This window comes from Mauremys mutica, chromosome 17 (assembly GCF_020497125.1).
Source record: "Mauremys mutica isolate MM-2020 ecotype Southern chromosome 17, ASM2049712v1, whole genome shotgun sequence".
Lineage (NCBI taxonomy): Eukaryota > Metazoa > Chordata > Testudines > Geoemydidae > Mauremys > Mauremys mutica.
The window spans coordinates 24,866,137-24,890,938 of NC_059088.1; the positions used below are offsets into that span (position 1 = coordinate 24,866,137).

General features: G+C 56.9%; 1 protein-coding gene across 1 annotated transcript in view; it reads right to left on the reverse strand.

The window, feature by feature from the left end:
* Positions 1-24,802, reverse strand: part of ARHGEF2 (Rho/Rac guanine nucleotide exchange factor 2) — a 113,824-nt gene that overhangs the window by 82,786 nt on the left and 6,236 nt on the right. The window contains exons 2-6 of the mRNA XM_044991029.1: positions 22,009-22,315; positions 18,770-18,944; positions 16,310-16,418; positions 14,311-14,350; positions 3,741-3,870 (exon numbers count right to left, since the gene is read on the reverse strand). Of these exons, the coding sequence (XP_044846964.1) occupies positions 3,741-3,870; positions 14,311-14,350; positions 16,310-16,418; positions 18,770-18,944; positions 22,009-22,289 (735 nt within the window). The 5' untranslated portion in view covers positions 22,290-22,315. The remainder of the gene's footprint in view (positions 1-3,740; positions 3,871-14,310; positions 14,351-16,309; positions 16,419-18,769; positions 18,945-22,008; positions 22,316-24,802) is intronic.

Sequence of the window (24,802 nt, forward strand, 5' to 3'; positions counted from 1 at the left end):
AAACTATTGTAGTATGTAAAGTAAATAACGGTTATTAAAATGTTTAAGAAGCTTCATTTAAAATTAAATTAAAATGCAGAGCCCCCCGGACTGGTAGCCAGGACCCGGGCAGTGTGAGTGCCACTGAAATCAGCTCGCGTGCCACCTTCAGCACCCATGCCACAGATTGCCTACCCCGGTCTAGCGGCTGGAACACTGGGCCAGCAATTAGCGGAGCCGGGTTTTAGTCCAGGCTCTGACCCTGGCCTGGTGGGTGACCTCGGCAAGTCACTTCCCCTCCTCGTGCCTCAGTTTCCCCATCTATAAAGCAGAGATGAGCTCTCTCTTGCTTTGGAAAGTGCTTTGAGATCCCTGGATGAAAGCCTCGAAGGACGAAGCATTATTGAGCTTTTTCATGAAGAGCCCTGTGTTGATGATGTCGGTTCTAAAGGCCAGTGGTTTAGTATTTGGGGGTGAAGGGCCAGTGGGGCAGGGAAGCGTTCGGGCTCCCAGTTGAAGCACAGCCCTGTTTTGCTAGGCAGACAGAACGCCTGATGCAATTGTTACATGAAGCCCTGTGTGTCCTGCCGGTTTGGCAAAGAACGTCTAAACAGATGATTTTCCCCCGCCCGGCTGGAGATCGCTTTAAAGTTGGACAGAAACGGCCGGTTCCTGACTACGGCCCTGCGACCACAATCCCAGACTTCCTGGAGAGGCAAGGGGGAGAGGCTAAGGAACTGACACCTTCTCCTTCCCTGAAATGAGAGGCTCAGTCGCCTAACTACTCAAAAGGAAATTTACGAAAGCAACTTTCCCGGGGGCCCCTGACCCATGTCCCGAGTCTGATCCCTTCTACGCAAAACAAACTCGCAGCCGCAGGGCAGTTCAAACCTTGTTCTCGAGCCGCTTCTTGGGCTCCAGGAAGCACGTTGGATCCAAACCGGCTGACACCGGCTTCCCTGGGGCTTTCTAACCAGCCTCAAATCTCTCTCTCCTGCTCATCTCTAATGCTTCCTTTGCACCCCTGGCCTCCCGCTAACTGCACACACAAGCAACAGCTAGGCAGGAGGTATCACCCGCTGGTTAGCACAAGTGCGGCTACCAGAACCCCTGGGGTCTCCAGGCAGTATCTCTGCCACCAGCTGGCGGAGCGACCTCAAGCAAATCCCCTCCGGCCCCGTCTCTGGAAAGCAGGCAGGGGGTGCTGCGAGGCTTAGCTCAATCGTGTCTGTAGGACACTGAGATCCTCCGATCAAAGATGCTCCCACTGGCCTGCTGGGTGACCTCTGGCATCTCCTTCCCCCGCCCCCGCTTTCCCCTCCCACCCTTTGTCTGGGGCCGGGACTTTCCGTGTGTCCATACAGCACAAGGGGGCCCCACTCTCAGACAGGGCTCCCCGGGCACAGAGAGGTTTTCATTCCATTTCCCACCTTCCTCCCTCCCTCCCTCCCATGATTAATAAGCAACAGCGAAACGCACAGGAGACGGTTTAAATGGCTACAACCTCCTGGCGCCCCATGACTCAAGCATCAAGCGATGGCCTGGATCATCTCAGGCCGAGGGGGGTGGGGGCAGGAGGGAACAGACCTGGAAACAGCTGTTGAATGGAGCGAAAAAACAGGCCCAAGCCAGCCTCTGAAGGAGAGCGGAGGCATTCCCTCGCCCTCCCGCTCCTTCCTCCACACTTGGGAGCCAAGAGGTGAAAGTTGCCAGCAGTTTCCCAACCGTGCAAAAGGGGGGATGAGCGAGGCTGTATTTCTGGGCTGGCTGGTAGCGCTGTTCACAGCTGGCTGCTCAGCCGCCTCGCCCCTGAACGGTGAGGAAGGAGGGAGGATCACATTGGGGAGGCTGGTCGGGATTAATGGTTTCTGCAGCTCCCGGAGCGGCGGGTTCACAGCCCTGCTTCCCCTCAGCGTCTGGGGGTGGGGTTCAATCCTACGGACCCCCAGCCAGCAGCAGGGCCGGAGGTGGTGTGCTGGGTGCAGCAGCCGAGGGTACAGCAGAACCAGGTGCTCCAGCGCTGTGCACCCCTCACTGAAGGTAGCCAGACGGAGGTGCCCTAGGGACAGGCCCTACTCCAGCCAGCTCCAGGATTGTGGGAGGTTCGAGCCCCTTCTACTGGGCTCTGCACTGGTGAATTCAGCCCCATATCTGTGCCATGCATGGGATCAGGTCAGAGAGGTCCCCACCCCATCCCCCAATCTCTTGAGGGATGCTTAGGAGGAAGCTGAGGGGGAAACCCATAATGCACCTGGGCAAGCGTGCACAGCTGCACCTGTTCTTCGCCCGCGGCACTCTGCTCTGCACGGTCTGTGCCCGGGGGCTACGGAGCCAGAGCTCTGCAAAAGAGCCTAAGAGGGGTTTAACCCAGCTGCCTAATCCACGCTCATCAGGAGGAGCGAGGCTGCACCCTGCAGATGCTATCGAGAGAAAAGCAACGTTTCCTGTTTTTTGCCCAGCCCCGGAGAGGAAGGGCGAGACAAGCCAGCGTGAAAATCTGCAGTGTGCTGAATGGGCGAGCGTGCATGTGGCACCACTGCCCTCCAGTGGAGGGAATCGGCACTGCCCAGCTATGTGTCATGAGCCCTGTATTGCTGATGGCGATTCCTCATTAGCTCAAGTTAGAAGGGGCCAACTAGCTGCTTCCTGGGGGCTACCAGGCAATCCTAAATAATGGCTCTCGGCACTCACACGAGACTAGTCACGTGTGGCTCTCAAAAGCATTTTACAAAGGTGGGTAAATAAACATTAGCCCCCTGGAACAGGACACTGAGGCATGAGAGAGCAGGACCATCCCTAGGCCAAGGAGGCTGGGGACAGAACCCAAGAGTCCTGAGCTCAGTGTACTCACTAATGGCTGCTCGTGCACAACTCTCCTGGGAGAATCTGTTGCCTGTGCCCATCTCCTGGAAAGCAGCGGCAGGAGACTCTGAACCACATGCTCCAGGACCTGGACCTGATTAAAGAAAGCCGGGGTGGGCAACGCGGAGCAGTGCACACGCTTGCTAACCCTTCCTGCTGCACCGCCTCCCTGTCCCTTTATGAGGCAGGAAAAGGTTTTCACTTTGCGGATACACCAGGTTTTGAGGAAGCAAGAGGCTGAGCCGACAGCCCGACGCAGGGGAATTCCAGGGTATGGCAGAGCGGGAGGGTGGGTTACATCCCAATGGAGCTTCCTTCCAGGGCAGCGGATGGATCACAGGGAATCCGTCAGCACTAGGTCACTGATTCAAATCCAGCCTGGATCAAAAGCACCGGGGTGATGAGCCAAACATCTCACAGAAAATGCCGCTTACTGAGCTGCCAGGCACCCTGGGAGGAGAGGTCTCCCACAGGTCCCACCGTCTTCCTTAGCGGATGGGGTCCCAGCATCAGCAGGCGTGGGCGTCCCCCCACCCCACTCTAACCTTTAGACAACACTTCCCTCCCAGAGCTGGGAAGAGAACCAAGAAGTCCTGACACCCACTCACATGCTCTAACCAGCAGAACCCCAATCCCCAGCCAGAACTGGGAAAAGAACCCAGGAGTCCTCTCATCTGCTCAAATGCTCTCACCCTTAGACAAGACTTCCTTCCCACCGCTGGGAAGAGAACCCAGGAGTCCTGACATCCACTCACATGCGCCAACCACAAAACAACACTCCCCCTCCAAAGCTGGGAAGAGAACCCAGGAGTTCTTGATCACAAGCTCCAACCAGGAGCCCCCGGGCTCCCCCCACTGCCAGTCCCCGGCTGGGTCACAAACCGAACGGTCCCTCCTACCTTCGACTTGCCCGTCATCTTCATGAGGAAGCTCAGGGTTCGTCCCAGAGGGCTCCCCTCCCGGCGCTGGTTCTCCTGGTCTCCGGCCTCCCCGGCAGCGTCCAGCTGTCCACAGCTCCCGGCATTAAAGCTGCAGGGGAAGGAGGATAACAAAAAACCCACAGGCGCTAAAGACAAAACAATCCCCCTGTTTTCTTGTTGTTGTTTAAAGGCCAGGAAATAGGGAGGGGCCAGCGCCCTGAGCAGCCCCAGCGACACCCAGGGCGGCTGCTGCAGTCCCCAGCTGGGCGAAGCGCACACAGAGCCCTCTGTTTGCTTGGCAGCAGCCTTAGAGCTTGGGCTGGGCTACTGGGTTTGTAGCCCCAACCCCTTTGCACAGGAAGGAAATTGGGGGCGAGGGGGGGGGGATTTCACACACCCCTGAGCTCAGGCGCTCAGAAGCCCCGGTGATGGGCAGCAGCTTATAACCCGCTTGATCCAGGGAGATGGGACACGAACTAGTCTGCACAAATCAACCCAAAGCGGGGGGCCAGGGGGGAGAACTACAGGTAAATCCCTCCCCTCGTCCCCCCTCCGGCCGATCCCGCTGTCCTGACGTCGAGATTCGACGAGACCTGCCCCAAGTCCCTGGGCCCGCTGCAGGAACCAGGGTGGGAACCTGCCGGCTGTACCACGAGAGGCAGGATGGACTTGTGGTTAAGGGACTGCCCAGGATATCTGGGTTCTAATCCCAGCCCTGCCACTAGCCTCCTGGGTGACCTTGGGGCAAGTCGCTTGCCTGCCTCCACACAGAAATTTCAGCCCCGAGGCTCTGTCAAAAGCCAGCGCGCCCCTTGCTGTCACCGCCATCAGGAAGGCAGACTCTTAGCACCAGGGCTGCAGAAAGGGCCATCCCCACTAAAGGAATGGATGCCGCTCCAGCAGGGTCCGTTTCCTGCATTAGCATCACGGGGGGTCCCTCATCCTGGGTCTTTCGCCACACGTGGAGGCCCTCACTCGGGCCTTGGCAGGGTGAGGCGTGCTCCAGAAGTCACCCCCGCCCCCCCCGGACTACACACACACAGAGCGAGGACAGGAGACGGTCCCAGGCACAGACCTGATTCCAAAGCCAAGAGATGCAGAGCGATAAGGAAGCACCCTCCCCCCCACTCTCCTGGGACAGGCTCTGGTCTGGGCTGAGCGAAGGGAAGGCGGAGAGAAAAGGGTCCCATCCGCGGAGTGAAACGGACGCAGATCTAGGCCAGGTTCGCACGGCACAGACTCCAGCCACACAGCTTCCAGTTACCCTCCCTACACCCGGCGCCCTGCAGGCAGCCAGCGAGAGATCGGCCTTTATCAAAGCCAGGGGAGAGGCACCGCTCAGTAATCCCAGCCCTGAAATAACAAAGCGCCCGGCTGGCCGGTCCCCCCCTAATGAAGACGGGAATGGGCTGTGACAGGCGATGGATGGAGATTATGGTAATCCTCTCTCGGCAGGGCAGCGCGGGGCGGGCGGAGACCTGGACATCTGCAGCCTGGCAGGGTGGGGAGGTGCGGGAGCCTGGCAGAGGATCCCAGTCAAAGACACCAACCGAGCCCAGGGGCCCAGAGGTGAGATGATGGTGTGAGATTCCGGCTGCCTGGCAGCTACAGCCGCTTTATACCATGCGGGGCCGGGTCTCCCACTCGGAACGAAGGTTCTCCCCCTTCGGGAGCAGCCGTGAAACCAGCTGGAGGGTCTCAGCCCAACCCCTAGCAGGACTGGGGTCCACGGCAGCAGGCCCCAGGGAGCCACCTACCCTGGTCCCTAGAGGACATGGGCTCAGGGCAGGCAGCATCTCCAGGTATGGCCAGCACCGGGCACAACAGGGCCCCGCTCGGGCTGGCGTCTTGTGCTTTCCCCGGGGTTAAAGAAGATTGCAACACGGGAGTTCTTATTGCACCAGCCAAGGAGAGGGGCTGTTCTGGGGCAGGGGGGAGCCAGAGCTGTGGGGTGAGGGTGGAAGTGCTGCTTATGGGATAGGGAGCTGCTTACCCCAAGCCTGGGGGGCGGGGAGAGGGAGCCCCCTGTGCTCTTAGCAGGGGGAGCTGCATTCCTGCCCTGGGCATCACTGTCTTACAGATACGAGGGGCCAGCAAGATTGGCAGGGGTGGGGCTTGCCCTGCCGCTGCAAGCCGGCACCTCTCACTGCCCCATCGCCCACCGAGAATACCGGTGCCAGGGCCCTGAGCAAACACGGGCCAGGCTCCCAGGGGGCCGGCGCCGCGCACAAGGGCCTCTCTGTTTGCCAGGCCGGGTGGGGAATGAGCCTCAGCGCTAATTAACGGCGGTGAATTCTGAGCAAGGCAGATCCATTAAGGAGAGGTCAATTAACACGTCTGCATGGCCGTAAAGAGCTCGGAGGCATGTGGCGCACCCGCTGGCTGGAAAAGGGGCCATGTTCTCATTGCAAGTGCAGGGATAAACGGCAGCTGAAAGCTGGTTGGACAGGGGTGAGCTGGTCACCCCACCCCTGGCTGCAATCGACAGGAACGGAGGGAATACAATGGGGCTGGTGCATTCAGCGTGGGCTTGGCTGTCCAGGACAATTCAGCGTCACCAATTCTGGCGGTATCGGGGGGGGGGGGGTTCTTAAAGGCCCCAGCTCCAGGAGTCATGGGATTAAGGAGGCAGAATTTCATACCCACATGGTCCACAGACCCCAATTTAAGGTTTTTCCCTGACCCTTTCCTGGGTGGGAAGCCAGGGGTCAGCGCTCTTGGAGGGAGTCAAGATTTCCAGGGTGCCTCCCCAGGGCACCACCCAGCTCCCACCCAGCCTTGTCTGCATTGAAAAGCTTTGCCAGTATAGCTACACAAGCAAAAACCCTCCTGGACTGGATGTATTTATACCAGCAAAAGAGTGCTTTGCCGCCATCGCTGGTCCTGATTCGGGGGGTGAAAAATCGACGATGGCAGCAAAACCACTTTTTAGGCAGCAGAGCTGCATCTACACTAGGGCTTTTGCGACGCGGTTGTGTTATTAAACAGTCACATCCCCTAAGTGCTAAGCTGGCGAAACCTTTAAGCGGAGATCTGGCTGTAGAGGGACTTTCCCAACAGGAAGGGGAAGCTTCCAGCTAAATCAGACTCAACACATGAACCGAGTCACCTTTCACTTGTCCCCGCCCACCTCACCAGTTTGCAATGATCCAAGGCTTTCGGCTCCCCTCCCGGCCCCGGCGCCTGTATCCCACCCTGCACTGAAGTCATAACGCCCCACACGAACCGCAGCGCTCGTTTCCGGGGCAACGCGCTGGTGGCAGAATGATCTCCAACGGTGAAGGGGGACAGAGAGGTTGGGTTGTAAAAAGCTTTAAAATCTCTCAAAGAGATTACAGTCACCTAGAGATCGCAACCAAGAGCAGGGCCCTATTGTGCTAGGAGCTGTACAAAGAGTCATAGCACTGTAGGGCTGGAAGGGACATCAAGAGGTCATCAAATCCGGCTGGGCAGGACCAAGTAAACCCAGACCATCTCTGACATCCCTGTCCTTAAAACCTCCCATGAGGGGATTCCACAACCTCCCTTGCAAGCCTGTTCCAGAGCCTAACTCCCCTGAGAGTTAGAAAGATTTTCCCACTATCTACCCTAAATCTCACTAGCTGCAGATTAAGCCCATTGCTGCTGCTTCTATCTTCAGAGGACACGGAAAACAATTGATCACCGTCCTCTTTGTAGCACCCCCTAACATATTTGAAGACAGTTTTCAGCTCTCCTCCCCCCACCTGTCTTCTCAAGACTCAATGTGCCCCCACACACTAAAGGGACCGCATGGCTTGAACCATACCGCTGTGGTTGAAGTGGCACACGATTGTGTGTAGAAAAGGGCCAAGAGGGCACACAAGTTTTCACACTAACTGGACAAGCAAAGAAATATTTTCCCCCATGGAAGATTGGGAAACTGAGGCACAGACCCTCAGTCAGAGGTATTGAGGCTCCTAAGTCCTATTGAAATCAATGAGATTTGGGACCTCTGGGCCTAAGTGACTTACCCAAGGTCACAGAAGGAGACCAGACTTGAACTCAGGTCTCCTGAGTCCCAGTCCAAGGCCTTAGTTACAGCCTAGATGTGAAATCAACCTTAAGTACAAATGAAACTGACTAGTCCCACTGAAGTCCAGCAGAAGTAAACAAACAGCAGAAATAGGGGTGGGTAAAGTCCAGTTTGGGTAGCTACATTCCAGCCACCTCCCCCTGCAGTTTCAATTGGATATGGCCTACGTCTTCACTTCCTGTCCTAAACCCTGCCCGTTCTAATAACCTGAGGTGCTGTTAGTAGCACAGAGACATGTTGATTTAACTCACAGCTTTCACTGGATCCCTGGGAGTTATGCCGCAGGCCAGCAGGATTTCACCCATGATTTTTCACAAGGACTGGCCAGAACAAACCAATATTTTCCTTTTCAAGTCATGAAGCTGCTCTCGGTGAGCAATGTACTGGCAGCCCATGGCTCCATTCTCATTCATTCATCCATCCCCTCCCACCAGCTCCAGCGACAGATCCCTCGTCACTGGCTGCCCCGCCTGACACAGACACAAACAATGGAGGGCAGTGTGTGACAGGCGGGTCGGGAGACATTCAGGGAGATGGCGGGGTCTAGTGGTCGGAGCGAGGGACTCACAAATCCAAGCTTTGCCTTCCCAGCCCTGAGAGTGGAGCCTGATGGTCAGAGCACCAGGACACGGCTTCTCTTTTCTAGCTCTGGGAGGGGAGCCAGATCTAGTGTAGGAGGAGCAAGTGGTGGGTTCCGTTCCCAGTTCTTGTAGGGAATCACATCTCCAAACTTTACAAGGGGGCTAGAAACTTACTCTAAAAAAAAAGAAAAGAAAAGAAACCGGAGGGTCTCCCATCACATGACCCCAGAAGCTAGAGCTTTAAAGAAAAACCCCACTGAATAGCACAAGACTTGCAGTAAAGCAGCCAGAGATGGCGATGCTGAAATATGCGAAGGCCGTGAACTGTGACAGACAGGCCAAGCGGCCAGGCCTGAGACCAGATCTGTAAAGGCATTTTGGTGCCTAGTGCGATTTTCAGTAGGTGCCTATCAGCATCTTCAAATCTTTACAAGTCTGGCGCCAACCTCCCAAGAATCTCAAACCCTTCCCTTACTACCTGTGACAAATACCCCCCTTTCGCCGGAAGCAGAGACCAGCAGTATCTGCAGCTGCCAGGACACCCCACTAGGGGGAGGCTTTGCCCAAGGCATAAATATGAATGAAGCCTGTTAATAGCAGGCAGGTGGCCGCAGCTGACTGCCTGCCTGGGCCAGCCAGTGAATGAAGTAAGGCCCGATCCTGGCCTCTCAGCACAGCCCAGGCTGGGTTTGTGACCACAACCGGAGAGCAATAAAACGGAAGCTTTCTCCCCAGCTTGGAGCAGCGCTAAGGATTTTCCCAGCAGGTCCTTCTCCTGCCAAAAGCAGCATTCAAGCCTTTTCTACGCCCTTAGGTTGGAGCAGGGCCGCCCAGAGGATTCGGGGGGCCTGGGGCAGGGCCGGGTCTTCGGCGGCAACTCAGCGGCGGGTCCTTCATTCATTCCGAAGGACCCGCTGCCGAAGACCCAGAGCTAGTGAAGGGCCTGCCGCGAAAGTGCCACTGAAAACCTAGAGCGGCTCGCAAGGCCCCTGTGGGGCCCGGGGCAAATTGCCCCACTTCTCCCCCCCGCCCCCGGGCAGCCCTGGGTTGGAGCTAGTCTTCCTCTAGATGGCATATTTCTCTCTGTCCCCCTTACTGAGCCCCCGTCACTCTGTGAAACGTTTATCCTCACAGCACCTCTGCGAGGCAGGAAGCGCCGTTATCTCCAGCGGGGAGCTGAGACATGCAGAGATGAAGGCCCAAAATCTCACAAGTATTTAGGCCAGGGGGATCCAGGGGGCCATGGCCCCATCACTTTTTACTGGCCATAAGGGTGAGCGATGGGGGTGGGGTGGGGGGTCTTGGCAGAAAGGGGTGGCACAGAGGCAGGGTCTCAGGTGCCGGTGGCCCCCACCCACTTTTAGGGAGCTCCACTCCACTCCTGATTTAGGCTCCGCTAATTTCTGTTGAAGTTAGACACCTAAATACTAGGGCTGTCGATGGATCGCAGTTCACTCACACGATTAACTCAAAAAAAACAAATTGCGATTAAAAAAATTAATTGCACTGTTAAACAATAGCATGCCAATTGAAATGTATTAAATATTTTGGGATGTTTTTCTACATTTTCAAATATATTGATTTATATTACAACACAGAATACAAAGTGTACAGTGCTCACTTAATATTTTTTATTACAAATATTTGCACTGTAAAAATGATAAACAAAGGAATAGTATTTTTCAGTTCACCTCATACAAGTACTGCAGTGAAAGCTCTATCGTGAAAGTGTAACTTACAAATGTAGATTTTTTTTGTTACATAACTGCACTGAAAAACAAAACAATGCAAAACTTCAGAGCCTCCAGGTCCACTCAGTCCTACTTGTTTAGCCAATTGCTAAGACAAACAAGTTTGTTTACATTTGCAGGAGATACTGCTGCCTGCTTCTTATTTACAATGTCACCTGAAAGTGATAACAGGCGTTCTCATGGTGGCACTTTTGTAACCAAAATGGCAAGGTATTTATATTCCAGATATGCTAAATATTCGTATGCCCCTTCATGCTTCAGCCACCATTCCAGAGGACATGCTTCCATGCTGATGACACTCGTTAAAAAAATAGTGCAATAATTAAATTTGTGACTGAACTCCTTGAGGGAGAATTGTATGTCGCTTGCTCTGTTTTACCCACGTTCTGCCATATATTTCATGTTATAGCAGTCTCGGATGATGACCCAGCACATGTTGTTTGATTTACGAACACTGTCACTGCAGATTTGACAAAACGCAAAGAAGGTACCAATATGAGATTTCCAAAGATAGCTTCAGCACTCCACCCAAGGTTTAAGAATCTCAAGTGCCATCAAAATCTGAGAGAGCCGAGGTGAGGAGCATGCTTTCAGAAGTCTTAAAAGAGCAACACTCAGATGCGGAAACTACAGAACCCGAATCACCAAAACAAAAACAAAAAATCAACCTTCTGCTGGTGGCATCTGACTCAGATAATGAAAATGAACATGCATCAGTCTGCACTGCTTTGGATTGTTGTTGAGCAGAACCCGTCATCAGCAAGAATGCATGTCCTCTGGAATGGTGGATGAAGCATGAAGGGACATATGAATCTTTAGTGCATCTGGCACGTAAATATCTTGCGACGCTGGTTACAACAATGCCATGCGAACGCCTGTTCTCATTTTCAGGTGACACTGTAAACAAGAAGTGGGCACCATTATCTCCTGCAAATATAATCAAACTTGTTTGTCTGGATGATTGGCTAAACAAGAAGTAGGACTGAGTGGACTTGTAAGCTCTAAAGTTTGACATTGTTTTATTTTTGAATGCAGTTTTTTTTGTACATAATTCGACATTTGTAAGTTCAATTTTCATGATAAAGAGCTTGCACTACAGTACTTGTATTAGATGAATTGAAAAATACTATTTCTTTTGTTTTTTTACAGTGCAAATATTTGTATTCAAAAATAATATAAAGTGAGCACTGCACACTTTGTATTGGGTTGTAATTGAAATCAATATATTTGAAAATGTAGAAAACATCCAAAAGTATTTAAATAAATGATATTCTATTATTTAACGGTGCAATTAACTGTGATTAATCGCTTGACAGCCCTGCTAAATACTTTTGAGGATCTGGCCTAAGTGATTTGCCCAAGGTCAGGAACTGAACCTGGTTGCAGGCTCCTGGCCTGTCTCCCCCAGCCCAGGAAGGGCTGACCCCACACGCCCAGACTCTACCCAGTTTGATTCTTCAGACACCCGACTCATCAGGTAACAACTCCCACACCGTACGGCCGCAGCTCTTCCTCCGGCCCGCGGCACAAAACCCCGCCCGCTTCCCACCGGAGACGCTCGCTGGCTTTTAGGGATCCAGCCCAGCTGGGAGGTGGCTGATCAGTGGCAGGCGAGACTGTGCAGTGTATTGGACTGGGCCTCCCAGCCCGGATCCGCAGATGCGGGGGCTCACGCTACTCCTCTAAAACCAGCCGTGCTTTGAAGTTGTGGCTCAGCCTGGTGGCTGGGCTCTAAGACCCTGCGAGGTGGGAAGGCCCCAGAGCTTGGGCTGCAGCCTGAGCGTCTACACCACAATTAAACAGCCGCTTGGGGCTCCGGCTGAGTCAGCTGGCAGCGGCGGGTGTCTAATTGCAGTGTAGCCGGAGCCTGAGCCAGCTCACACAGGGGAGTCTGCGGCCGAGCCGGGAACTGAACCTACGCCTTCCCATTCCTCTTGGGGGGGCTTTGGGCAGGGCCGCAAGCGCCGGAGCAAACCCCAGCATGCTGGCTGGGCTCACACGGCAGTGAGAGCTGGGGCCCCAGGAGATTCTGGCGGCCTGACTCAGACGAGTTACTCAGGGTTTGCATCAGTCACATTCCACAAGCCGACCAGGATCATGACGTCCGGGGGCCGCGACGCAGCAGCTGGACGTGCTTGGGAAAGGACTTCGGCAACCAGTGAGCTCAAGGGGATGCTTGAGCAAACAAAATGAAATCGACAGCTTAAAGGGACACCCAGATGCATTAAACCCTCTGTCATCCGGGACTCCCTCTCATCGGCGTTTGCTCCTGGAGTCCGCGGGGCCCAGATCCACACAGGTATTTAGGCTCCTAACTTCCACTGAAATCAGGAGCCTAAACACCTCTGTAGTTCTGCACGCTGGTAAATGTCCCCTTAGATCCTTTATTCAAGCAAATCTTTCAGCCACTTGTTATCTGCTTCTATGACTCTGTCCACACAAGGGAAACGTTTCCCCCCATGGCAGTGTGATTTGCATCTGGAATCTCACCAATTAGGGCCCTACCGTGAAAAACGTGTCACGGACCACGAAATCAGCCCTTCCCCGTGAAATCCGATCTCCTGCTTGCTGCTGGGAGCATCCCTGCCGGGGGCACCTAACTGCTAGTCCTGGCCAGGCTGGGGAGGGTCAGGACTTGTCCTTCCCCCTGCACGGCCGCTCTCGGTGGGGAGAGCAGACCCACCTGCAGAGCCAACGCAGAAGTTCTCACCCTCACTTCTGCGCTGCAGCAGCCTCGGGGTGTCCGTGCTTGGGCATTCTGCCCCACCCCCACGGCTCCCGCTGGAGCACAGGGTGCCCATTTTTCCAGGGTCCTCCAAATTGGCCGGGGTCCTTGGACACTGGCTGGGACTAGCAGCCATGGGCCCCCAGCTGGGGCAGCGGGGGAGGATTGGCATCACCTCCACCTCCACGAACCTCCTCCAGCTGCAGGAAGCTCCGCGGCTGCTGCCTTCAGAGCTGGGCTCAGCACAGAAGTGAGGGTGGCAATCCTATGACACCCCCCCCAGCCATGATCCTCTTTTCACAGGGCTGCCCAGAGGATTCGGGAGGCCTGGGGCAAAGCAATTTCGGGGGCCCCTTCCATAAGAAAAAGTTGCAATATTATAGAATACTGTATTCTCATGGGGGCCCTGGCAGGGCCCCGGGCAAATTGCCCCACTTGCCCCCCCCCCCTCTGGACAGCCCTGTCTTTTCAATCGGGACCCCCAAAGTTACAACACCCTGAAATTTCAGAGGTAAACATCTGAAATCGTGAAATTGACCAATTTTAAAACCCTCTGGCCGTGAAATTCACCAAAATGTACCGTGAATTTGGTAGGGCCCCTACTCATATTTGGTGTCTTTTCTTAAAGCTCCTGCTTCTGGAGTCATGGGATTAGGAAAGACTCTCAGCTGCTGCTTCTTTTTTTAAGCAAGTTTCTAGCTCTCACAGCTGCAAACAGAAGCTTGAAAATGTGAATCCCAAACCAGAAGGTAAATAAAAAGAACCTCAAGTTTACTGGTTTTATTTTTTTTAATCTCATGATTTGGGGGGCAGAAGGGACCTGACTCGCAATTCTTAAGCCACACTGCTATTGTCTGCACCAATTCAGCAACAGCACGTGAGGTGCTGGGAATCCAGGTTCCCATCCCATTTGAAGTATGGCATCCGTGAAACCTGCTCCATATGGTACTGGACTAACAGGGGTCCTTAGCCTGTTAACCCTTCGGGGCTTGGGGAGCGGCTTATTATTATTTGTATTATGGGAGCATCGACAGGCAGCTGCTGAGATCAGGACCCCATCATGCTAGGCACGGGACACAGACATAGTGAGAGACAGCCCCTGCCCTGAAAAACTTGCAAGCTAAATAGAAAAGAGAAACAACAACAGGCCCAGCAGTGACGAAGCTCCTCTCATGAATAGGTCTTAAAGTGCTTTAACAGAGGAGGTCAGTATCATTAACCCCACTTGACTGGTGGGGAAACTGAGGCAGGGAGGGGACTTGCCCAAGGTCACACAAGGAGCCTATACCAGAGCCAGGGACAGAACCCGGACCCCCTGAGGCAAATGCCTCTGTCTTACCCACAGGACCAGCCTCCGTCTCCAAGTACAGCCCCTCCACTGTACAGCTCCCAGCACCCAGGCAGATCTTTACAACGAGCAAATGCCTCCAAGCCTTACCCATTGGCGAGCTCCGTCCCGGAAGCGAAGAGGGAGATTTCTGCAAAGGTGAAAACAAAAAGACAGTAGGAAGCCGGAGGCCAGCGAAGAGGTTCACAGCAAGTTCAGCGTCCCATGGGCTACACTGAACAAACCACTACGATACCGATCCAGCGCCCTGCAGCTTCCTAGAGATACCGCAAGGCTCGGGGTTAGGACCGGAGAACACAGGAGCGGAACAGCAGAGCACCGGTTAACGCTGAGTCTTGCTACTACGCCAAGTGCTCTGAAATCCCCACACTTACTCGGATTGTCTTGAAATTTGCTGTGCCGCCTCGGAGGGGAGGGGTATGGCTAATGGTCCAGCTCGGGGGCTGTTTGAGTAAGGGGGTCTTGAGATACAGCCCCCTAGAACTAGCCATTTGCAAAATCACCCGGCTTTTTGTGCACCCCGAGGGCATGAATGAGAGGTTTAAGTTTCGCCTCTCTCCCCATGCTGGCAGGGGAGCAGGCCCCACCGGGCAGCCCCACCTCAAGGCTAAAGTTTTGGGGTGTTCCATTGATTTAGGAGGGAAACGGCAGCACAGCAGATGGCTCATGACAGAGATTCAGAGCCGGGCTGGTGCCCGGAGGGCGAAAGCCAGTGGACGTCATCACCCTGCAAAGTCACGGAAAGCTCCCTGCCGAAACGCGAGGCTGCGCCGGAGACGCGCAGTGGGTTCAGGAAGGGGCGGCCCACAAGGCCGTGGTCACAAAGCCGAGGGCCTGGCGGTTTCCTCACACACACAGGAAACAGTCGGCGTGCTGGAGAGCTCACCGAGCACCAGGGCCGCAGGACGGGACGCTCTCCGAGGGGGACGCTCGCGTCCTAGACAGAAGTCGCTCCCCTCACAGGGGAGGGGGCACCACTCAAAGGCTGATGGGCCCCTTGCAGCCTGCTTGGGCCTGGCTTTGGGCTGGCTCTCTGCCCCCAGCAGAGTCTCCCACCTTAGCAAGGGGATCAGGTGGGAAGCTGACCCAGGTCGCTTTGATCTGGCTTCCTCCCACGGGGCAGGAGTCTGCCCTCCGCCCGGCAGTGGCTAACACCGGGCGGGCGAGGCGTTCCCAGCCTTCTAGCTGCACTCGACTGCTGGTGACAACCCGGCCCAGTTCCCCTCCTCCCTGTTGGCTAGGGGGCAGGCATAGGCACCATCTCTGGGGGTGCTCAGGGGCCCACGTACCCCTGGGGCTGGCGGCCAATCAGCTCTTCAGCGGCTGCCCCGCCCGTCAGCTGTCGAGCGGGGCTGCCCCGCCACCGCCCCCTCTCTGCCCCCTTCCCCCTATGTCCTTAAGGCAGGAAGGGGCAGAAAGGAGTGAGCGGGGAGGGGCGGGAGGCGCTCAGAGGAGGGGGGGGTCCCCTCAGGGAAGGGGGCGGGGCTTTGGGGAGGGGGCGGGGCCAGTGTGGAACACCCACCAGCAAAACCAAAAGTCCGGTGGGCGCAGGGCTGAGAAAGAAAAGCCGGCTGGGAGGGGGAGGGGTTTGTCCTAGGACTGCAGAGCGAGAGACGCCCCCTGTTTCCCAACCCTCCCCCCTAAGAAGGGAGGCTCGGCCAGGAGGGAAATCCAACAGCTCAAACGCCCTGGAGCGGGTCCTGGGGATTTCCTCTGGTCTCAGCTCTCTCCCTGGTGGCCCGTAGCTGGCACTGCTAGGGTGAGCAGAGGTCCCCATTTTATAGGGACAGTCCCAACTTTTGGGTCTTTTTCTTATATTGGCTCCTATTACCCCCCACCCCCGTTCCGATTTTTCACACTTGCTGTCTGGTCTCCCTAGGCAGTGCCTGGGGGGGAGCTTGGAGCATAGGGGGAAGAGGAGGAGGAGGCGGGAGGTACATGGCAGAACACCTGGCCCGTGCACCTGGCCTGTGCTCAGGGCTTTGCAGCGCTGCACGGCGCCCCGAGCCTCTCTGGACGCCCCCCCCCCCCCGCCGGCACTTGGGGTTACCTAGCCGAGGAGCCGGGTGGAGGGGCCTTCCCTACTCACCATCCACATCCGGGAAGCGGTCGATGCCGCTCAGGGAAACGCACTTGGAGAGGGCGCTGGAGACGGGGTTCTGCCTGGTCTGATACGCCTGCAGGCTCCTGGCGTCTTCCTGGGGACAAGCGCAGGGATCAGGGCCAGGCCACGCAGGGGTGCGGCTGCCAGGTGAGGGGGGTGGCTCGGGGCAACGGCTCAGAAACACAGTGGTGTGCCCACTGCTTCCCGCAGCACCCGCCTGTAGAGGGGGCAGGGTCCCCGCCATGCCCCCTCGCCAGCGGAACGTGGGGCCTTGAAATCCTGGCTGGGACCCCCACCCACCGCTCCAAGGAGAGCTGGTTGGGGTTGCTGCAGGGAGGGGGTGAAGAATTTAGCCTCTCCAGATGCTCTTGCTTGGTCAGATCACTTCGCCCACCACTAAAATGCAGCCACCTCTGGGGTGGAACCCCACAGCAGCAGCAGCAAGAGAGCGAGAGGATTCAAGAAGCAGCCTGGACACCTCCACTGTCGGGGGCTCCCCTCCCGTTCTCCGTTGCCCAGCCCCGCCATTCCCCATCACATCAGCCCCATGGCACCTACAGGCGCCGCCTCCATGGCAGGTCACACCTGAAATGCATGTTGTGGATTTTTCGCTGCCTGTGGTGCACCGAGGTTCTGTTGTTTGGGGCAGAAATTAGTCACCCTCCTCCTCCCACCTTTAGCTCTTTGCTTCTCTTCCCCCCGTCCCCTGTTCCTGTCTGCTGGAAAAGAGGCGAGAGAATCCAGTGCCAGGAGACCAGCAAGCATCCCAGAGATCAGCAGTACTCCAGCATGGGAACCTTTACCTGGCCCTGGGCCTAAGGACCCCTGAGTTCCATTCCCAGGTCTGCCACTGGCCAACCCAGGGCAAGTCACTGCCCTGCTCCGGGCCTCAGTTTCCCCTCCCACCTGCTTTCTGTTTAGGCTGCCAGCTCTTTGGAGCAGGGACTGTCTCTCACTAGTGTAGGTGAAGCACCTACTGCAGCAGGGGTCTGATCTAGCCCCTACCAAAAATGCAGAGAATAGTTAGTTGTAGGTAGAATTGGCCCAGGCTGGAATTTAGCCAGGAAACCAGGGGTTAAACACCCCCACCCCCGATGTTTGTTAAAGCACCGTGGGACCTGCATCTGGCCCCAGCGTGATCACAGCTGGAATCCTGGGCCCCCTGCTGGTGACCACAATTCCAGCAGGAGGCTGGCGAAGGTTCAGGGAAGAGGCACGAGCCGGATGAAAGGATCGGAGGACGCGTCCAAGAAGGGCACGCACAAGCAGCTCGATCTGTTTAGCGTCACAAAGGGAAGGTGAAGGGGTGACTGGATCCCCCCGGGAATTAACGGGCTCTTCGGTCTAGCAGAAGAAGGGTAAACAGATTCCCCCCAGCCATGGTTCATGGGGGGCTGGAACAATTTGTACCAGGGGTCCTGAGAGCCACTGAACCAAACTGTTATCCCTGTATATGATGGAATTCCCTTCCAGCCAGGGGGTGCGGCAGCCCCCCCAACGCCCCTAGTTCCAGCACCCCGGCCTGGTTCCCCCACCCCAGAGTCAGACGAGACAATCACAACGTCCCATCTGGCTCTACGATCTAGGAACAGAAGGACGAGCAGCCAGGCCGTGGCTATAGGTCTCGCACGAGGCTCCGTACTTCGCTTTTACCCCCCGGGCCTTCGCCAGCGCTGCCGGCCGTTTCCCTTCCCCAGAAGAGAAAAATCACTTATCGAGGCTAACACGCCCCCGAACAGGAACTGTTCTGCCTTCCTCCTTCCACTGCGGGCCAACAAAGGGAGCCGCAGAGTCACGGTGAAAACAGCTGAGAACTGGAGCAGAGAGCGCTGGGCAGGGACCGGAGGGGTTGCCTGGCTGGCTTAGCTCATTGAGGAGTCTGCTCTGAACTTCCTCCTACTCTCCCAGGCTGCACTGCAGGGCCATCTCATTGTCTCTTCACCTCCCTACCAGACCAGATTCGGCCCCTCTCCGCCGGCATCCACCCTCCCTCCACAGCGGATCGGATTCCTGCCCGGTCTCCCCACATCTTGTATCAGAGACCATTGGCCCACCTGAGTCAGTATCTCTGCCTCTTGTGGCCCGTTTCGGGTGCTTCAGAGCAAAACAGCTGCCCCTGGGGATACAACTGCAGCCAGGTGCGTAGTGATGCACAAGCAGAGGGATAATTCCTTCCTGAGCTGTGTCAGGTGCAGGACAAGGCCCTGAAGCATGAGAGCTGGTTGCACGATTGCTGCAAACATGCAGGTGCAAGTAGGCGAGATGGGGGGGGAGGGGAAGGGCACTGATCCTGTGAGGTGCAGAGAACTCTCGCTGAAGCCAATGGGAGCTGAGGACCCTCAGCAGCTGGCAGGAGATAGTCAGCACCTTCCAGGATCTGGCCCTCCACCCCCTTCGGGCAAGTCCCCTGGGGCTCAAGGGAGGGAGGGAAGATGCATCCCCTACCTGAGCCCGCTCCAGGTCCTCCTCCTCCTCCTCGTCCTGCGAGAGCAGGGACTCCAGCTCGTCGTTGCTGCGGATGATGGGGGCCCGGCGGGGGTCCCTGCGGTGTCGGGAGAAGCCGTCCAACTGCCCCGCAGCGGAGTCAAGCTCCTCAGGAGCCAGGCCCTTCAAACTCACGCTGAAACAGACGAGGGAGAGACAGGCTGAGAACTCCGAGGCCGGGGCCCAGAAACCTGCTAGCTGGCTCCCCACCCCAACCCCAAATCCAAACCAACGCACACTGGGACTGCTTCGCTCCCTCCACCGCAGCACAGGGCACCTTGCATGCCCCCCGGCTCCGCACTCAGCACCGGGAGCCAGAACTGCCACGCTCCCCACCTGGTTCTGACAGCAGCTCCCCTCCGAGGCCGGGGGCAGGTCCTGAGCTCGGAGCAGGTCACATCCCCACTCCGTGCCTCAGTTTCCCCCTTTTTGCACAAGGGGGATGATGATGCCTTGCTGCCCCTACAGCTAGGGATAATCCGTCCCCAAGGGGGATTTAGTCATAGATGCTTCAGCATAGCAGGAGGTTTAACTCGCCGCTGGCTTCAGAATAAAAACCCTCTCTTTCAGGGAGGTCACAACCAGCTGCATCTTGGATCATGCTGCTTTTTCCTTTCCCTTACCCATAAAGGGTCCAACACCCACCCGCCCCCTGACTTTCAGCAGGGGAAAGTTGAATCCTAATGCAAGTTTTGCAAACAGCATTGGATGCTTATAGCAACCCAGGGAAGCAGAGGCCAGGACAGAGCCCACATCTCCAACACGCAGGTTGCCTGCTTTAACCACAACCCACCCGCCCCCCACCCAGCCCCTCCTATCTCAGAGGCCAGGAGGGAAATTGACATGGAAATCATTCCCACAGAGCACACCTTACTCACCACAGCCTGCTGAACATAGCGCCTGGATGAACCCCTCCCTCACCCCTGTCGCAATCTCCCCTTCCCCCTACTCCCCCAATGCCGGCACGTCTCTAGAATCGGTCTCTGGATCTCAGAGCCCGACTTCCTGCTCCGGCCTCCACGCTGTTTGCAGAAGTGGGCTGGTGGTTGGGGGTTGGTTATTTTTCAAAGCTGCCTCTTTACAGCGGACAAAAAAGCCAATCATCAGCCTGAGCTGGCCACTTTCAGAAAGAGAAAAACCCAACGCTCCCCTCGGAGCGAAAGAGGCTTTGCTTCAACCGGACACACGAAGGGGCCGTGGGGTGGGCGTAGCAGCAGGGTGAGTCAGAGGGGCCAGCTCCCCCATCACGCAAGCAGGGGGCACGGCTTCTGCTACAGACACTGAAGCTTGGATCTTGCCATGCACGGCTTTATCGGGGAGCTGAAATACTGTGAAACAAAGGACCCGGTTCTCAGCAATGGCCTCTGTCTTTGCCACGGGCAGGTGGCTCACTGAGAGCGCAATTGCCTCAAGCTACCAGCAGGGGGACCCATCTGCCTACTTTGTGTCAAACCGGAACACAGGACCCGAAGGGACCACTCGGTCCAGGCCGGGGCTGTCACAGGCAGCCCCTCCGACCATCCCCTTCAGAAACGGATCAAGCACCTCCTAAAGCTAGTGAGGTTATTGCCTCTGCCACTGGGAGGCTGTCCCAGACCCTCTGTCCTCCGATGGTTGGAAAACCTTATAGTTCCCAGGTGAAATTTACTCACAGCCGCTTCATCCCCCTTTGTTCTCATGCCAACATTTGTCCTTTAGCTCGTCCCCCTCCCTGGGGTTCACCCCAATGTCTTCCCAGAGCGCCGCCAGATCCCCTCGATCTCAGCCCTGGTTCTGCCACACTGAACAAGCCAGAGACTCTCCTCCTGTAGGGTTCACCCCCCCAGTCCCTTTGTGATCCCTTCTCGGCACTTGCCGCCATCTGCATTCGCCTCTCTCAAACTCGACTGGCCAGAATTGTACGCAGGACGCCCGACGAGGTCTTATCAGCAGCTTGGCGCTAATACCTCCCTCTCCCTACTGGACGTCCTGGGATGACATTTGCCTTTTTCGAGGGAAAGGCCTGAACTGGATCCTGACCTGTTCAAATTCTAAACCCCGATCCCCTGGAGCACTTCAATCTCCCATCCAAGCCCTGACCCGGCCTGACTCTGCTTCGCTAGCAAAAGCCAACAGGCTCCGAGGCAAAGCAGGAGGTCAGCTCGTCAAGCCAGGTAGGATGGAGCCCAGCATCTCGGCTCAAGCCGGGCCAGCTGCCAAAGCATCGCTTTGTCGGTCATCGCCATCAATCCCGGGGCCCGTTCGCTGGGCCTAGCTGCCGAGGGGCAATAAAAGGGAATCGAAGCCACTGAACAAAGGCAGCCAAGATCAGAAACAACAGAGCTGCAGCCCCCCTCGGCGACCCTGGGATCAGAGCCCCCATCCCCAACCCCATCGGAGCCCAGTCCACGGGAGCCAGTCCCCAGGGAAGCCCACGCAATAGGGGTGAATGGACAGGGGTAGGACAGGAAGTGGGGAGGTGGCCACAGCAGGACAGAGCCATGGTCTATTATTACTATTTGGATTGGAGTCCTAGCCACGGACCAGGGCTCCACTGTGCAAGGTGCTGCACAGACATACAGAGTTTTCCATCAATAGATCGCAAAGCACTTTACAAAGGAGGCCAGTATCATTTCACAGCTGCAGAAACTGAGGCCCGGAGAGGGGCTGTGGTTTGTCCTGCAGCAGAGAGATGGGGAGCCCTCAGATTTTTATCCCAGCTGGCATCACTGCGTGCGAGCCACATGGTTTAAGCCTTTCAATGGTCTTGCCAAACTCTGTGCAGTCCTGTGGCAAGCAGTTCCACAGGTTAACGTCCCCCCAAGTAGTATTGCTTGGCAGATAGTCGCAGCACGCTGCAGCAGCCAGTTCCATGGGTTAATATCTCACAGGCCTGTGGCAGTAAGTTAACCGCCTGCCCCCAAAATACCCTTCAGAAACAAGATCCACAAGCCACACCCTTGCCCACATAACATTCTGCAATAGGTGTTAACACCCCATCTCCACCAGTAATACACCCTAGCAGCTAGACACACCCCAACCACCACCCTGCAGCGGCCAGTTCCAAGGGTTAACCCCTCCCCCCCAATCACCATTAATGTCAAGCAGCAAGCACATTTCTTAGGCTCTGAGTTTGGTGCCAAGATGGCAGGTGTGGGGTGGGGGATCCAGGCTTCCAGGCCGTGGAAGGGAGAGAAGGTGCCATGGGCCAGGCTGGGTACCTCATTTGGTCGTAGTCCGGGTCGCTCTGCAGCTTCTTGCCGGGCTCCCAGCTGTGGCGCCGGTAGGAGTCCCGTCCACGGAAGGAGGCCCTCGACGTGCACGACCTCCGCAGTGGCACGCCCAGGAAACGGTCCTCCTCCTCCTCTATCTCCCAATCAGCCTCCGGGTCACCGTCGGGGCAGGAGTCCTGCTCCACAGCTGACATGCAGCGGCGTTTCTGGCCCCGGGCCCTGCAGGGGGCGCCGTCGCAGGCCCCCGGGCATTGCTCGGGGCTGTTCATCCTCAAGTCACGGGGACAGACGGACGCTGTGGGGGGGGGGACAGACAGGACAGAGAGGTCAGGCCCCGGCTGAGTCAAGAAGCAACGTCACAGCGAGCCGGCTGGGGGCGGGTACGGAAGGGTAGGGGGTTCCCAATGGTGACTTGGGGTCACTCCCATCAGATGGCCACCGGATGGGGCCCGTCAGCTCCAGCCTGACCACTAGGCAACCCAGCGAGCTCAGCTGGGCCCAGGGAGCCCCCTCCACAGCCAGTCCTCACGCCCAGCCCCACTCCCGTCTGGTTTCTGACCCCCTGGCTATGACTCCCGCTCACCCCTGACTCCTGCTTCACCCTGGGACCGGTGCCTGCTCCCTGCCCCTATGCTTGTCCTTCCCCAAACTGCCCCCACAGCCCCCAGGCAAGGTCCCAACTCCAGCCACACCCCCGCAGGATACAGCTCCTACAGGAAACAAGTTGGTGGGTTCTCAGCTCTGCAAGCATCCGCAGCCCCAAAGCCATCACCCTGACTGGCACCGACCAGCCCCCTCGCTGCCAGAGGCCAGGACAGGCCCCCAGAGCCCGAGCGGACCCTGGGGATTACGGTGACCAGATTATCGAAGGCCAGGACCCTGGGTCATTCCTCACCCAGCAGGGGCCCGTCACCCCCTCCTCGCTAGCCTTGTGCCAGAGCTGACCAAGTCCCCACCCCAGCCAGCCCGGGTGGTACCAGTGCCAGAGCCGCCGTCCGGGGCTCAGTGGCGTTGGTGGCACGGCTGATGGACACTGCGGCGCCTGCTCGACTGGGGTGTAGGGGGAGGAGGGGCAGCATGGGGAACTACTGAGCATGAAAGAGGGACAACACAGTTGCCCATTTTAAGGCCCCAAATTTCTAGGCCAGAGTACGGGAAAAACCGGAACACGCTGGGACAGAACCAGGCTCGCTGATCACGTCAGAGCAGGGTGGGGGTACATCCACACGGGGCAGCCTCTTGCCTGTCCTGCTATTGCCTGTGTAGCTGAGGACAAAGTTTGGTGGAAGTTCCCATCCTGCTCCATTCCCTCCCCCCTGCACCACCAGACACGCTGGATCTGGGAACTCCCCACTTTGGATCTGGGAACTCCCCTCTCTCCCAGCCCCTAGTTCCATCTGCCTGTTCAAGCTGATAGGACCCACCTGGGCTAACTCCCGGGTGAGTCAGCCAATACGGCGCTGCGGCTCTACGCAGGATTGTAGCACCCAGTTACAACCTGGCTGTCAAGCCTTATCCTGCAATTGTTGGGGGTGCTGATGGAAAACTGAGGCTCCTGTAAGCTGGTTGCTACAGCTGATCCTGTGTCCCCTGACCAATCCATCCCCACCCCGTCCCATCATGCTCTCTTTATGAGCTCTTCCATGAAAGCAGCCGCCTTTCAAGTGGACATTAAAGTTTATTACAGCCATAAAGAGGAACGGCCCTTGTTGGCCATTTCCCCGTGTTCCCTTCAACAGACCCATTCAGCGAGCACGTCGTAAACCACCCCAGAGCCTCCCCCAAGCGGCCGACCTACAGCTCAGAGGGTGATGCTGGGAGGAGACGAATCGACCAAGAATCTGGGGCTCCAGCATCCGTGCTCCCCAATGGCTCTTGGCTGGGTCCCCCAAGACACAGCAGCTGGGCACTGGGCGGGTGAAGAGACCTTGATTCCCAGCGAGCCCTTGCCAAGCGCTAAGGGAAAACAAGTCTCCGCCCGTCCCCAAACAGCAAAGCAATTAGCCAAGCGCCTGTGGGTCGTACTCACTCCCCCTCACCGCAGTACCCGAGCACCTCGCCGCCTGTGACGTATTTATCCTCACAACCCTCCTGGGACGCATTAGCCCCATTGTACAGCTGGGGAAACTGAGGCTCCATGAGCTAAGTGAGCGACTCCAGGTCACATGGGGAGCTGCAGCGGAGCAGGATTTGAACCACTAGCCCAGCCACCCTCTCCAGAGGGCTCACAGCAGAGCTGGGAACTCCTCAGGGATATGACACACACTCCTCCCTGCCTCTGCCTTATGCAATCGCTCCATCCCGTCTCTCTCCTTCTGACCCCAAGAGATGATGGATGGTTTAATGAGTCTGTAGCCGCACCGGGTATTTCCTGCCCGAGACTTCTCCACTTGGCACTTCACGGACATGGCAGGGACAGAACTCAGCTCTTCTTGAGCTGACAGCGCCGGGCCCGCTGCCACCTGAGCTAAAGGAGAACTGGTGGGTCAGCAGTATAGGGCTTAGGACACACAGAGCTGAGCAGGTCCCATTCCAGGCACGACTGCGGCGGCGACTCACCCCCGTTAACTGCTCATTGCAGTGCCTCCCCCAGCTGGGGAGTTTGAACGGGCGGCCTGAGCAGAAGCCCCCTGGGGGTCTTTCCATTGACTTCAGGTTTGAATCAGGCCCTTCAAGGCGCGGACCAGCTCAAGGGGCTGAATTCCTCTGGCCAGCTCCCTCCCTCTTAGGCAGACGTGGGGGGCTCCAGGCGGATACGTGGCTCAACCGGCAGCCGCCCCGC